The sequence below is a fragment of the Equus asinus genome, chromosome 5 (genome assembly GCF_041296235.1).
Source record: "Equus asinus isolate D_3611 breed Donkey chromosome 5, EquAss-T2T_v2, whole genome shotgun sequence".
NCBI classification, from domain to species: Eukaryota; Metazoa; Chordata; class Mammalia; order Perissodactyla; family Equidae; genus Equus; species Equus asinus.
In genome coordinates this window covers 109,813,020-109,828,816 of record NC_091794.1, presented here as the reverse complement: position 1 = coordinate 109,828,816, position 15,797 = coordinate 109,813,020, and the positions used below count along the sequence as shown (strand labels likewise).

The 15,797-nt window shown below is 46.2% G+C and overlaps 1 protein-coding gene across 6 annotated transcripts in view; it reads right to left on the bottom strand.

Moving 5' to 3' along the window:
- The window catches only part of NPHP4 (nephrocystin 4), a 129,458-nt gene that overhangs the window by 76,057 nt on the left and 37,604 nt on the right, over window positions 1–15,797 (bottom strand). For all 6 annotated transcript variants that reach the window (XM_044769552.2, XM_044769553.2, XM_044769551.2 and 3 more), the window contains 2 exons: window positions 13,817–13,998; window positions 12,984–13,110 (listed from right to left, as the gene is read on the bottom strand). In XM_044769552.2, coding sequence (XP_044625487.2) covers window positions 12,984–13,110; window positions 13,817–13,998 — 309 coding nt within the window. The remainder of the gene's footprint in view (window positions 1–12,983; window positions 13,111–13,816; window positions 13,999–15,797) is intronic.

The window sequence follows — 15,797 nt, the reverse complement described above, 5'->3', positions numbered from 1 at the left end:
CCCTGACAACATCTACCTGAATCCATCAGGAAAACACCAGGACCCACCCTTCGTGTTAGTGATAAGAAACTGTGTGAAACAGCAGAGAATACGGGCAGATATTCAATTTAGGGTTATTAGCACACAGTTTCTGCAGCAGTTTCAGCTCGTAATGGGGTAATTTATCCATGTGACTTTATGTGCAACTGTGAAACCACTGGGGTCGAGTTTACGTGCTGCTCCTTTTTCACCTTCGCTGTCACTGGCCAAACGAAAGGAATGAGGACACTAAGGACACCCTAGGATCAGCATCCACACTGCAAGGTCATTTCACAAATATGGTTTCAGGGCTGGATGCAGCAGCGTTTTAAAGGAACCCTTCCATCCTTCATTCAAAAAGCAGTAAGAATGAAGCCCAACTCCAGGCCTCGGTTGGGTACCAAGACCCCACTCAGCTGGGCTCTGGGACTGGGACTGGACCCTTGAGAAGGCAACTCAGAGACACTGGCTCTGACGGAGGCCCCGACTGGCAGGCTCTACTGCCGTGACAGCAGCACCCCAGGAAGGCCAGTTCTCAGGCCACAGAATCCAGGGGGCACTTGGTGACACCAGGTCAGACTGGGTACCTGGGAAGAGCATTTCCTACCCCCAGAGTTCAGCTGCACTACCCAGAGTCAGACTGGAATGGGCCAGACTCAGGGGCAGCAGCCGTGCCCCTCGCCCCAAGATCCCCAGCCTTGCGGCAATGTGGGAAGAGGTGTAGGCAGTCACATGGAATGTGAGCAGGGTCTTCTTGTCCTAAGATCTCTTCATGGGTAAGAGAGAGCCATCTGCACATCTCTGTGATAAGGAAAACAAATGAACCAGGTGGGTCCTCACTGTCTCCGGGCAGCTGAGGGAGCCAAGGGCCCTCCACCTCTCTTGACCACCAGCCAAGGACACTAACCCAGGCAGCCCTGGCCATAGGGAGGGTGGACAGCCTGCAAGGAGGGGCCTCACACTCCTGAGAGGAACAGAAGCCCTGGCCCTGCCCATGGTGGTGAAGAGCACCTTCCCCAAAGAGAGGGGAGGCCAGGGGAACTGTGGACTCGCGATGCATCAGGAGCCGCTGAGGAGGTATGGTTCCCGCGGTGTGGCTGGGGCTCCCGCGGACCCTGCTTATTTGGCTGGACCCAGTGAGCTGCTGTGCCATTGTCACAGCCATGACTCGACTGCACTTGGGTCCAAGGCAAGTCTCCACACATGCACATAAAAGGACTCTGGCTGGACTCCGGCGCAGACAGCAGGATGGTGGACGGGGTTAAACCACAGCCGAGTATACGCGTGAGCGGTGTCCAACAAGAAAAGAAAGTGTGTGCGTTTCATCCAAGTCAGTCTTCCCAGCCTGTTTCCTGCCGGATGATATCCCCTCCTGTTACAACCTCTATATCCACACGGGCATATAAAACACCCAGAATCAGTGTCTGGTTTTGAATTAATCTCTCTTCCCCGAGGCCCCATCGTAACTGGACCTCAAACAACCAGCTTCAGCTGGGCCTGGTCCGATCCTTTCCTGGAACCAAATTTTAGATCACAGGTTTGGCTCCTGCCACATTCTGCCGGGTCACAGGGATGAGCAGGGATTCAGGGCCCTGACAACTCAGTGAGGAAAAGCCCACATCTTGGAAGGACTAAGGACTAGCAAAGAAGCCTCAGCGTGCGACTCTGTGCCACTTTCCACATCCGTCAAAGCGAAGACGACGTCTGCCTTTTCCCACCCGGCTCGCTGGGTGACGGTGTAAAATGCTGCTGAGCAACTACAGTATATCAACAAAAAGACGATTAAAATCCATCACTTTTTAGAAATAAAATTATTATAAATGTATTAGGAAAACTGGCCACTAAAAACACTATAAGGATTCAACAATATCTAGAATACTTTTGTAAATAGTCATCGTCTAGAAAACCCAGAAGTTTATTACAGGACCAAAATATGTATCCAAGTTTTCATACTGTTTGTGCAAGTCCTTCTGGTTTAATTTTTTAAATTAGGTGATTCCGATACCTAATTTTCCACTTTCACAGTTCCTTTTGGTTTTTTCATTCTCAATCAATACAGCTATCTCCCCTGTGAAGTACCTGTCAGTCACACAAATACCTGTTTTCCCTCACTTTTGTTTCTAACAGCTCTAACAAGAGACGGTTAGTGGCTTATTGATCACTCCTGCGCAAAGACTTCAGTGGGACTATTAGCGCCTGGTGGCAATCCAATTGCCATTTATTAGCGTGCACTCTCTCCCAACCAGCCAGGGTGACACCTGCAGGTGATAACCTCCCTAACCCCCCCACCCGACTCTAAGGGGAAGGTCAGGTGCAGGGAGCATGCGCACAGAGCAACGGCAACTATGTAACAGTCACCCAGCCGGAGCTCCTCCTACCAGTGAACTAGCGCTGAGAGCAGATCTGTTACTTTATAACGTCCTTTCCTGCCAAACCCGCTTTGAGTTGACGCAAACTGAAAAGAAAAAAAAACAAAATACACTGAATTGATCCCATTTAGACTTTCAATTATAATAGTAAGTAATATACAAAAAGCCAAAGGAATACACCTGGACTACGAGTGAGGTTTGTCGTGGAACAGAAGCGCCACACTGTCATTCATCAGGCAAAGCGCAAACAGATGACATGTGACCCAGGGGGATGCACAATCCACGTCCCTGTGGTGGGCGGGATGGTGGCCCCAAAAGGACATGCCCACACCCGAACCCCTGGGCTCTGTGACTGTGGTCTCATTTAGAAAAGGTGCCATGCAGACGTTATTAAGTATCACGAAATGAGGAGATCTAGATTATCCAGCTGGGCCTGAGATCCAAGGACAAGTATCCTTACAAGAGCAGGACAGCGGCCAGCCCGGTGGCCTAGCGGTTCAGTTCAGCACACTCTCTTTCAGCAGCCCAGGTGCGGGAACCACTTTGGTTCCTAGGCGCAGACCGACACCACTCGTCGGTGGCCAAGCTGTGGCACAGCTCACATACAAAATAGAGGAAGACTGGCAACAGATGTCAGCTCGGGGCAAATCTTCCTCAGCAAAAAGAAAAAAACAGCAGGACAGAGAGAGATTTGAGACACAGGGAGACACGCAGAGGAAGGGCCATGTGATGATGGAGGCAGAGGTTAGAGCAACGCAGGCAACAGCCAAGGAACGCCGGCAGCCAGGAAATGCCAGAAGAGACAGGAAGGACCCTCCCCTAGAGCCCCCCGGAGGGAGCGCAGCCCTGCCCACACCTCAGTTTTGGCCCCGCAGAACTGATTTTGGATCTGTGGCCTCCAGAACTACGAGAGAATAAATGTCTGTCATTTTAAGACACGTAGTTTGTGGCAATTTGTTCTGGAGTCACCTCGACTTCTGTCCTCAGACCAACTCAAAAGTCACTTAGAATTAGAAGCAGGTAAAAACTTCATGTTATTTCATGAGGCTGATTTTCTTTGAATTTTCAGTGAGATCTTCTCCTCCCGCCCGGAGCCCCATGCCAGCCGCCAGAGCCCCCTCCACACCGACTCTGGGTAGTGAGCCCCAAGGCCCAGGGGTAGAGTGGCCCCTACAGGGAGGTCCTCTGCCCCTGAAGCCGCCAGCAGAGACAGAGCTGGGCCCCAGGCACAGACCCTCGATGGGGCGAGCACACTGGGGCACTCAGCTGAACGCAAAGGGAAAAAAAGACAACCTGTTGTCTTGAAACGACTCCAAATGTCCCCAGTATGACTCAAATCACAGAGGAAGGAAGAGGCTCAAGAAAGAGAGAGGGAGAGAGACTGAGGAACTATATTACAGATGAAGGAGGGAGCAGGGGGCACAAGGAGGAGGCAGCCCGGGGCCCTGGCTGGACACAGGCATGTCCCACATTCAGATGGTGCAGGCATGTGTGACCCTAACCTCGGCTTGACTGCTGACCATGAGAGGCTGCAAGCACATGCGGCGGGTGGGCCAAGGCCCAACCAGGTGGCACAGACCAGGAACTTCCTCTGAACTCCTACAGAGGTGCACACACCCAAGATCATTCATCTCAGCATCATTTACAGCTGGGAGATAGTGAGAACCACCTAAATATCCAACCACAGGAAATCGGGTGAGTAAACTGTGGGACATGACAGAGTGCCCCCGGCTGGAGAAAGGGGTGAGGAAGTGCTCCGGAGACTTCCAGATACGACCACCAGCGTGTACTGGTAACATGAGAAAAAGCAAAATGCAAAAATGCACACACATAGTCGATACCCACTGTGTATTAAAGGGAATTAAGAAAACACACACACCTGTTAAAATTCACAAAAAGCAACGCAGGGAGGATGGACCAGGAGCAAGAGTGCTGGCTCCCCCCAAGGGCTGGGTCTGTGGAAGGAACACAGTGTGGGACGCTTTTCTCAGATCACCTTTTGGTAGAATTTTGACTTTTAAAAGCATATTAGTGTTCTATATATTAAACAAATAAATTTAAATCAATAAGGATGGGGAAGAGAAATAAGCACAAAACCGAAAGCCGACAGCAACAAGAGGCGCCAGCGTAGCTCAAACGAGTGAGGCGACCACGCTGAGGGGCAGAGCCTGGAGACAGGAAACGCTGCCTGACGGCTGCCCTCGGTCCTGGCTGCTAACGGACCCTGGACCCTTTCCAGTAGGTTTGGTTTTTGTAGCCGCGTGAACGAAGCAATTCTAACATTATTTTAGATGCTTCCTAGGACTGAGCACATGAGCAGCTGTGCTGATGGTGCTGGCATGCAGCCAAGGGTCTCTGTGGAGGGCGGGCGTGGAGAGCCCCGTGGGCTGACTGGGCCTGAAGGATCAGCAAGGACTCAATTCCTGAGCCGTGGATGTGTACATGGATGTGTGCTCACGTGCGTGTGTGTTTGTATTTAAGCACGTGCATGCATGTGTACCTATGTGTGTGCATGCACGTGCATGTGTGTTTCCATATGGAAATTTGCCAGCTCTGTCCACTGAGAGGCCTCAGAAACAAGACACACCTAGTGCCCAGATCCAGACTCTAACACATTCCCCTTTAAAAAGCACCAGGGCTCATCAAAAACAAGGAAAGTCTGAGAAACTGTCACAGTCCAGAGAAGCCTTAGGAGACATGGGGACTAAATATAATGTGACATCCTGGATGGGGTCCTGGAACAGAGACGGACATTAGGTAAGGAAATTCAAATAAAGTCTGGACTTCAGTTAGTGATAATCTATCAATACTGGTTCATCAGTCATGACAAATGCACCATACTACCGATGTTAATAATAGGGAAAACTGGGTTGGGTATATAGGATCTCTCTGTACTATCTTCAGTTTTTCTGTAAATCTAAAATAAAAAGTTTATTTTGAAAAAGGCAGGGGTGGAAAACCATGGCTCCTCACAGGAACAGCTGATTCCAGAGCTGGAGCAGGGAAGATGCAAGATGAGCCTGGAGCATCTTGTTACGCCAGAGAGTAAGAAAAATGCTCAAAAAGCAAAACATGATGGAGGCTGTCACAGGACACAGCCTGAAGGAACTCTGGCCAAATCTGGGACAATCTGAGCACCAAAATAATTAGGGTGGTGATTTTTAAACTTATAGGACACAGCAAAAGTGGTCCTAAGGGGGAAATTTATAGTTATAAATGCTTACATTAAAAAACAAGAAAGATCTCAAATCAACAACCTAATGTTACCACTTCAGAAACTAGAAAAAGGACAAACTAAACCCAAAGCTAGCAAATAATAAAGATTAAAAGCAGAGATAAACAAGACAGAGAACAGAAAAAGAATAAAGAAAAATCAATGAAACTAAAAGTTGGTTCTTCAAAAAGATCAACAAAATTGATAAACCTTTAGCTAGAGAGACTAAGAAAATAAGTGAGAAAACTCAAATTACTAAAAAAAATGAAAGTGAGGACATTACTACCAATTCCACAGAAATAAAAAGGATTCTAAGAGCATACCATGAACAGCTGTGTATCAACAAAGCGGACAACCTAGATGAAAAGGACAAACTCCCAGAAACACAAAACCTACCAACACTAAATCACAAAGAAATAGAAAATCTGATCAGATCTATGACTGGTAAGGAGACTGCATCAGTAACCAAAAATCTCCCAACAAAAAGAAAAACACTTGGAACTGATGGCTTCACTGGTAAATTCTACCAAACATTTAAAGAAGAACTAACACCAATCCTTCTCAAACTTTTCCCAAAAAATGAAGAGGAGGCAACACCTGCTAATTCGTTCTATGAGGCTAGCATAACCCTGATACCAAAGCCAGAAGAAGACACTATGAGAAAGGAAAACTACAGATCAGTATCCCTTATGAACATTGATGGAAAAATCCTCAACAAAATACAGTTACGTGCTGCATAACAACACTGTAGTCAACGATGGACCACATATACAACAGCGGCCCCATAAGATCAGCACCATACAGCCTAGGTGTACAGTAGGCTATACCATCTGGGTTTGTGTAAGGACACTCTAGGATGTTCGCACAACAACGAAATCACCTAACAGCGCATTTCTCAGACTGTATGCCTATCATAAAGTGACATACGACTGCACTAGGAAACAGAATTCAGCAATGTATTAAAAGGATTATACACCACGATCAAGAGGAAGTTACTCATGGGATGTGAGGATGGTTCAACATACAAATCAATGTGATACACCACATCAACAGCATGAAGGAAAACCACAATCACCTCAACTGATGCAGAAAAAGCACTGACAAAATCCAACACCCTTTCATAACAAAAAACACTCAACGAACTAGGAAGAGAAGGAAACTACTTCAACATAATAAAAGCCATATTTGAAAAACCCACAGCAAATATTAAACTCAATGAAAGACTGAAAGCTTTTCCTCTCAGATAAGGAAGAAGGACGGACGCATGCTTTCACCACTTCTGTTCAACATAATATTGGAAGAATTAACTTAACCAAGGAAGTGAAAGACCTATACAATAAAAACTACAGACATTGCTGAAAGAAACTAACGAAGACACAAATAAATGGAAATACATCCCATGTTCATGGATTGGAAGACTTAAGATTATTAAAATGTCAATATTACCCAAAGCGATCTACAGATCCAATGCAATTCCTATCAAAATCCCAACAACTTTTTTTCCAGAAATAGAAAAACCCATCCTAAAATTCATATGGAATCTCAACAGACCCCGAATAGTCAAAACAATCTTGAAAAAGAAAAAAACTGGAGGACTCATGCTTCCTGATTTCAAAACTTAATACAGTAATCAAAACAGCATGGTATCGGGGCCAGCCCAGTGGCGTAGTGGTTAAGTTCACGCACTCTGCTTCAGCAGCTCTGGAGTCACAGGTTCAGGGCCCAGGAGTGGACCTACATACTGCTCATCAACCATGCTATGGCGGCATCCCACATACAACATAGAGGAAGATTGGCATGGATGTTAGCTCAGTGACAATCTTCCTCAAGCAAAAAGAGAAAAATTGGCAACAGATGTTAGCTCAGGGCCAATCTTCCTCCCCCAAAAAATAAAAACCAACATGGTATTGTCATAAAGACAGAAAAATAGACCAAAGGAATAAAATAGAAAGCCCAGAAATAAATCCTTGCATATATAGTCAAATGATGTTTATCAAGAGTGCCAAGACAATTCAATGGGGAAATGACAGCCTTTTCAACAAACGGTGCTGGGAAAACTGGATATCCACATGCAAAAGAATGAAGTTGGACCCTTACCTATCACCATATACAAAAATTAACTCAAAATGGATCAAGGACCTAAATGTAAGGCTAAAACAATAAAACTCTTAGAAGAAAACATAGGACAAAAGCTTCATGACACTGGATTTGGTGATGAGTTCTTGGATATGACACCAAAGGGACAGGTAACAAAAGAAGAAACTGTACTTCATGAAAATTTTTAAGTTCTATGCATCAAAAGATACTACCAACAGAATAAAATGGCAACTCACAAAATGGGAGAAAATATTTGCAAATCATATATCTGATAAAAGATTAATATTTAAAATATATAGAGAACTCCTAAAACTTGACAACAAAAAACAAAAAACTTGATTCAAAAACACACAAAGGACTTGAATAGGCATTTCTCCAAAGAAGACTGGAATGGCCAACAAGCACATGAAAAGATACTCAACATCACCAATCATTAGGGAAAGGCAAAACTACAATGAGACACCACCGCACACCCACTAGGATGGCTACAATCAAAAAAAAACAGAAAACAATGTTGGCGAGGATGTGGAGAAATTAGAAGCCTGGGCACTGTTGGGGGGAAAGTGAAATGGTACGGCCACTGTGGAAAACAGTACGGTGGTTCCTTAAAAAATTAAAAATAGAACTACCATATGATCCAGTAATTCTCCTTCTGGGTATACACCCAGAAGAATTGAAAGTACGGTCTCAAAGAGGTATTTGTGTACCCATGTTCACATCAGCATTATTCACAATGGCTAAGATACGGAAGCAACCCAAGTCCATCAATGGATGAATGGATAAGCAAAATGTGGTATATCCATACAATAGAATATTACTCAACCTTAAGAAGGAAGGAAATTCTCCAACACACTACAACATAGATAAACCTTGAGGACACTATTCTACGTGAAATAAGCCAGTCACCAAAGGACAAATACCACCTGATTCCACTTACATGAGGTACTTAGAGTAGTCCAAATCATAAAGACAAAGTATACGGAGGTTGCCAGGGGCTGGGGGGAGGGGAGAATGGGGAGTTAGTGTTTAATAGGCACAGAGTTTCAGCTTTACAAGATGAAAAGAGTTATGGGGACGGATGGTGGTGATGATTGCACAAATATGTGAACATAACACCAGAGAACTGTACACTTAAAAATAAATGGTTAAGATGGTAAATTTTATGTTATATGTATTTTACCACAGGGAAAAAAACTCATATTTTCTAAAAAGTCAGAATGCCACTGAATTGTACACTTTAAAATCATTTTAGGTTATGCGAATTTCTCAAGAAAAATTTTGTTTAAAAAAAGACAAACGAAAAAAACAACGTTAAAAAGTTGAGTGAGTCGATATCTTTCTTAAAACCACACAGGAAACCCAACATTCAGGACAAAATAGCAGATTCAGCACCAGGTTCTTCTTCAGGAACCTCCGAGTGTCAGTGGTTCCCTCCACCTCCGCAGACAGGCTGAGGCTCGGCGGCCGGCCTGCCCTGGGGAGACTCTGATGGCAAAGCCTCAAGGGGCCCAGGGGGAGACTGGCTGCATCATACACACGGCCGCATGGGGACTCGACGGGGCACACCTCTCCACCAGGGGACAAGTCAGGGTTTTGTGAAAGATCTCCCGAAAGCCCTCAAGACATCTGTACTTCCAAGTTCTAGGAAATTTAAATTTATATAATCTTCAGAATATATTAAGGCATGATACTTATGTTCCAAATATAAAATATTCAAAATACACAGCTCTGATGTGTCCTGGGCACCCAGACCAGCACCTCGTACATGGTAAACACTCAAATCTTTGTTATATGAACTTGTTTTGTTCAAAGAATACTAGCAAATACATAAATAATACATTAGTTAGTCTCTACCTCCTAGAGATTCGGAAGAGGGTCATTTTGCTACATGACTCCCCCCAAAAAAGGACTGTTTGGACCCCTGGCAGCCCCGTGGGGATCTGCACTTACTCTGACACTGGGTCCGCTTATTTTTACAGCTCTCTTCATCCCATGTCACTCTCTTACGTTCTAGAGAGTCCACTCTATCAACTTCATTCAATCAGCAAACATATATGGAGCCCACACTTGCACAGCTCACAGCATGTCAAATTGGCCAGCCAGTGTGGGTACACTGTCCGCAGGTACTCAAACTTCTAGAACGGAAGCTGTCTGGATGGGAAGACCTACTTCCTTTGGCTCTCCACAGCTACCCAAAGACAAACCACAAAGGCTCTGGCGGTTCCCGCTAACTAAAGATGCACGCATTTCACAACACGCTACAGACAAGGGTGTGTCTTCTCAAAACATTTTTTCTGGTTTGTTTTTAATGACTATGAAATACTCAGGGCCAAAACAATTCACTCCGACTCAGGAGACTGGGCATAAACTGGATACCCTGAGCCCAGATGCCTCTGCCATCCAGACAAACCACCTACAGAAGAGCTTCACAAAGGGCCTCAGGAGATGCAGGCTTTCAGCTCCCGCCAGACACAAGCAAAGCGACGCAATCGCTGGAGGCCTGGCCCATCTTGGTTCATCAAGCGTTAGGAATAAAGAAATGCAGATGTCAAGAATGCAGCAAGGCCATCTTGAGAACAGGTCACACGTCAAAGACGGCACTGCCGACAAAACACAGCGGCCGCCAAGCTCATGTAGGAAGACTTCACTCAGGAGTCATTTTCCAAAGAAAAGTACATTTTTTTGGCTTGTCTATTTCTGATTAAGTAAAGTACTTAAATGTACAACCCAGCTGACTAGACATTTGATTATACTGAGAAACTTATCGTAGTCTTCTGGGTGTGAAGATGCTATTGCAGGGGCGTCTCTAAGCCCCCATCTTTTGGAGATACACACTGAGCAACTCAAAGATGAAGTGACCTGACGTCTAGGATTTGCTCTAAAGTACTCGGGGAGGAATGGGGACAGGGGAGGAAGAGCGGAGACAAGACGCCATGAGTTGATAACTTCCAAGGCTGGTGATGGGTACTCCGGTTTCATCATACACTTCTCCCTACCTTTATATTTGAAATTTTCCATCATAAAAAGATTTTTAAAAAAAGAATGCACATGCCAAAGTGTTTGCAGTAATCAAAACAGATGCAATTATGACTGGAATTTGCTTCAAAATAAACCAAAATGGGTTTCGGGAGAGGGTATAGACAAAGATTGCCCACGAAGTTGATAACTGCTGAAGCTACATGGGGTGCATTTTACTATCTGGTCTGCTTTTGTTTATGCTTGAAATTTCCATCATATAAAGTTTTTTAAAGAGGAAAGAAAAAGGAGAAATAAATGTGCAGGCTGAATGCAACTGCTCCACAATGGACTGCAGAGGGAAGCAGGAGCATGCTGGGCGTGAGCTGCTCCCCCCAAGGCCATGCCCCGACCTTGCAGGAGGCCCTGTGGGTGGTGTCCCCACTGTCACACAGACACTCCTGGGGGAAGGAACAAGAGCCCACACTGGCACCGTCACCGTTGTTTTCTCCTCCATCATCTAAATCCACTCGTGATGCGAATGCTTGATTCAGGTTTCACCCAATGAATGCTTAACCCATTTCCATTGTTCCACACAGCAAGTAATTTGTGTGGAAAATCATTTCATCCACAGGAACATTTCCTTTCCAGATTACACTGAAGAAAGTACACTTGATGACAGGAAAATGGAATCCAATATTCCATGTTAAGATAAACTCCACATCAACAAGAAGTGATGTGCTCTTACACAGCCACATTCCAAAAGCTCCATGAAGCAGCAACGCATGTCGAAACACCTGCCACTGGGTGAGCATTTCGATGAAGAGTTAAAAAAGAAGAAGAAAGCACCACGTAAGACATATCAGTTTCAGTACACAGACTATAATCGCAAGCAAATTATAATTAACTTTCTGGAGGGACATTATCTAAATGTAAATGAGGAATGGAGAGCGACTGGAGGCCCCACCAAGGCGCTAGGCCATGGTGCTGCTTCGCCGGCTCCCTCCACAACTCCCTCCTAACCAGTGGACAAGAGCGCCACACACGCCACACCTGAGCCCACCAACTTCTCCCTCAGCATCACTTCCCAGCCCCAGACGTCCCTTTCCTCTTGGTGAAGGCCCATGCCCAAGCCCAGAGCACCTGCCCACACAGCCAGGCGTATCACACACAGTTGCATTTTAGCTGAAATTTCTAGTAACAAATAAAGAAAAGCAGAGCTGGGGACCAGAGCTTCATTTAAATGACTGACTGTAGGGGCCGGCCCGGTGGCGCACTGGTTAAGTGCGCACGTTCCGCTTCTCAGCGGCCCCGGGTTCGCCAGTTCGGATCCTGGGTGCGAACATGGCACCACTTGGCAAAAGCCATACTGTGGTAGGCGTCCCACATATAAAGTAGAGGAAGATGGGCGTGGATGTTAGCTCAGGGCCAGTCTTCCTCAGCAAAAAGAGGAGGATTGGCAGTAGTTAGCTCAGGGCTAATCTTCCTCAAAAAAAATAAATAAAAAAAACAAAAAAATAAATGACTCTGTGTTCAGCTATAGTCAGAATGACTGCCTCTAGATTTATTCTCCTAACTAGGACCCTGAATTACACAGACTCGAGGTCTGGACATCAGAGACGTCAGTTTACTGCTGAGTAGATCAGAAAATAAAATGCATCTATGCCCTGATACCCCATTCTCCTTCCCGCAGCTCACCCCAAGACTGTCCTCAGTCCTTCTGCTCTCGGTCAGCTGCACAGTAATGCTGGCAGACTGGGACACCACCGAGGGCATCTTGTTGGCGTTTTTAAAATTTTTAATTGACTTGCTAAATTGACATCTGCTTTTTCAAACAGAACACTGAACCTTAGGAATAGCAGACTTACAATGATGCAAACGATGTCTACATATTCTACTTCTTCCAACTGAACCCTGCAAATTCTTACTCTTAGTTACAACACAGGCACATACAAAATTCACTGTAAGAAAATATTTATCACTCGTGTAGATTCAAGCTTTACTACACAAAATACATTAAAATGGCCTTATTTTTCAAAATAACTATCGATTTGATAATTATGAATTAATGCTATTATGATACATGCCTATTGAACTATTTATTACCACCAGCCAGCAGAATGTACTATTACCATAAAGATAGGAAATGATTATAACAAAGCTATCACTAAAATGAAGCGTTTTCTAGAGTCATATTCCATGCTTGTTTTCCATATTGCTAATAATGATTACACTGCTTTTAATGGAAAAATATTAATGGCAACAATATTTATTTTTAGCGCATGGAGCCCGCGGCCAGGTGGAACCTGAAGTGATGCGATGGTTCTTACATTGCCGTCCACTCCCGAAGGACTGTTAAACACATACTCCAGCTGAAAGACGATGGCGAATGCGGGGTGACAGACCATCTCGGGGAGGCGGAGGCGGCTTCTCAAAACAAGAGCCTGGTTTCCAGAGCTAGGTCAAGAACACAAGACAGAGGCACATCAGGCGGTGGCCTCCCCTGCCCTGCACCCACCTCCATCACCGGCTCAGGCGCTGGGACACTGGGCGCTGCCGGTGTGGCGAGTCCCCCCAGCGATGCCACTGAGCTCTTCTGTGCGTTTGGCCTCCAAGGTAATCCCCAAATAGAGGGGTTTTTTAGGTACCACAATCAACACTTTTTCCAAACCGCCAGAGCCGGGTGCAGGAGCACAGAATGACAGCCAGGTCTCCAGGGACGCTCCTCCTCGAGGACCAGCCTCTGCCCAGCTTTGCACATGGCACCCCTTGGAGATGTGTCTGATTCTGATTTGGGAAGCACAGGACTGAGCAGAGTGGCAGGGCTTCCTGCCCTCCGGTTCTCCACCAAATGAGAAACTGATCACAGGGCACATCTGCAGGAAAGTGTGACAGGGTCTGCACAGACTCTCAGTGACCACAGCTGGAAGCGTCCATGATGCTAACTCCAAAATCGTCAGAGCACAAAAACAGGGTTTTCCAACCTAGGTCTGCTGCTAATGGGCACAACTTGGCAAGAGGAAACAGAGGCACCAGTGAAGAGCCCCAGGTGGATGAGTGCACACTCACGCCCAAGTACAGCTTCATTTCCCTTTGATCCCTGGTTACATGCCCACCTCCTCGTTCCACGGGGGCCAGGACTCAGGACCCTGGGAAAAATTACCTGGCCTTCGAAGAGGACCCAACTTTTCTGCTGAAACTGGCAGAGCGCGTCAACGCCACCTCCATCTCGGGCAGCAGCACCACAACCTGGGGCCTCTGCACGAAGCCCAGCCCGTTGTGCACGCCCACACACAGGCGCCGCTCCAAGATCTCCAGGGTGCCGCCGTCCTGTGGGCTGGCCCCCTAGGAAGAGCACACGCAGGCAGAGTAAGTGCTGGGCAGAAGGGAAGAGGGAGTGCACCAGAAAAGACCCAGCAGAGAGGCGAGCCGAGAAGGAACTGTAACAGGGGTTTCGGACATTTCCAGATCAGAAGGTGCTTGGGGAAATGAGTCCAGGCAAACGACAGACAAATAATCCGGTCAGAACTGGCCGACCTAGGGCATTTTCTAGTAGGTGAGGGTTTTCTCACGCGCTGGGATCTTCTCAGAGCAACACACTCCAATGCACCCCCTCAGATGCCTGAATCACCAAGCTCTCGCTCTGGGTTTCCAAGGCTAAGCTACGACTCTCAAGAGGCAGCGAACTAGCAACCAGGGACTGCGACTCCTCCAACGGGACCCAGGGCCCCACAGTGCAGGAGCCCACTGTCACCAAGGCGGGGCGGGCGATGACGGAGGCAGAGCATGTCAGGTTCCTGCACCTCTGCCTCTCTCCACACTCAGGACACTCGAGTCTCGACGGGAAGGGGCAGTGCAAAGAGGGAGCATATTTAGGCAGTAAGTCATAAACCAATAAAAATGGAATCTGCCCCAAAGTGATCACTGGATATTAAAGCATTTCATCTTCACAAAAAATGTACAAGCATTGTAACAAATGGGCAAGGATAGTCCTCCAGGCTATTACTGTTTATTAAATTATGTGATCATTGAAAAGTGACCCCTGAAATTTCAAGTTTTCTTCATTGCCCATTAATCAAGCTGAACGGACCTAAATTCAGCCTATTAGTCTTTGGGAAATGAAAATAAAACAATGCAGATAACTGAGCATCTTCCAGTTGGACAGGAACAAAACTACAAAGGTAGTAAAACTACCTAATAAAGTGACTTTTATGGGAATATATAAAATTCAACAATGATACTCTTAGAGCATCTCTACCCTCATACAATCCACTCCAAGCAATAAGAAAACAGCAGGAACTACATCACGAAAATGTACGTTGCTACTTCAATCCTCTTTTCTGCTTTGTGTTTCTATCTCACATGAGACCACATTATGTGGAACTACATTTTCAAGAAAGACTAGAGAGCAAAAAAAAGGTCCATCTCGTTCATATATGCGTGTGTGTGATTAATAATTTGCTACCTTCCCAGACTACTAGGATGGGCACCAACTGACTGAATCATTTGTTCTCACGACAAACAAATATTAAGACCTACTATGTGCCAGCACCGTTTCATGCACATTAGGTGCAGTGGTGAACCTAACCAAGTCCCTGTCCTCCTGGTGCAAACACTCCACAGAGGCACCAGCAGCAAACCAGCAAGCAGGCAAGGAAACCAGGCGGTCTCAGAGAGGGCCAAGCACCCCAAGAAACAAAACGGGTGATACACAGGAAGAGCCAGGGGTGGGGGGAGGGGGGTGGACACGACAACGTGCCCAGGGCGGCCTGTCAGACAGTCAGGTGTGCACTGAGACCTGAGGCCTGAGAGGACCCACACAAGCACCGGACCAAGAACATACAGGAAAGCGAGCTATGTGTTCGAAGGCCCATGGTGGGGACAAGGTGCTGCCACAACTGCCAAGGTGCAGAACCCCACACACAGGCTTCCAGCTGAAGACTTTACAGGACGTGTTCACACAGGCAGGCAGCACTTGACAGAGTCAGAGCGACCGCCCGTCACAGAAAACTGCTCTGATGGGATAAAATGATTGCAATTTCTAGTCATCTCCTTGGAATGAGCCAAATATCCTCAAAACGTCCTTGGTAAATGTAGACTCTTTTATGGGCTTCCCTTTGCTCATTTGGTGATTTAATTTACTT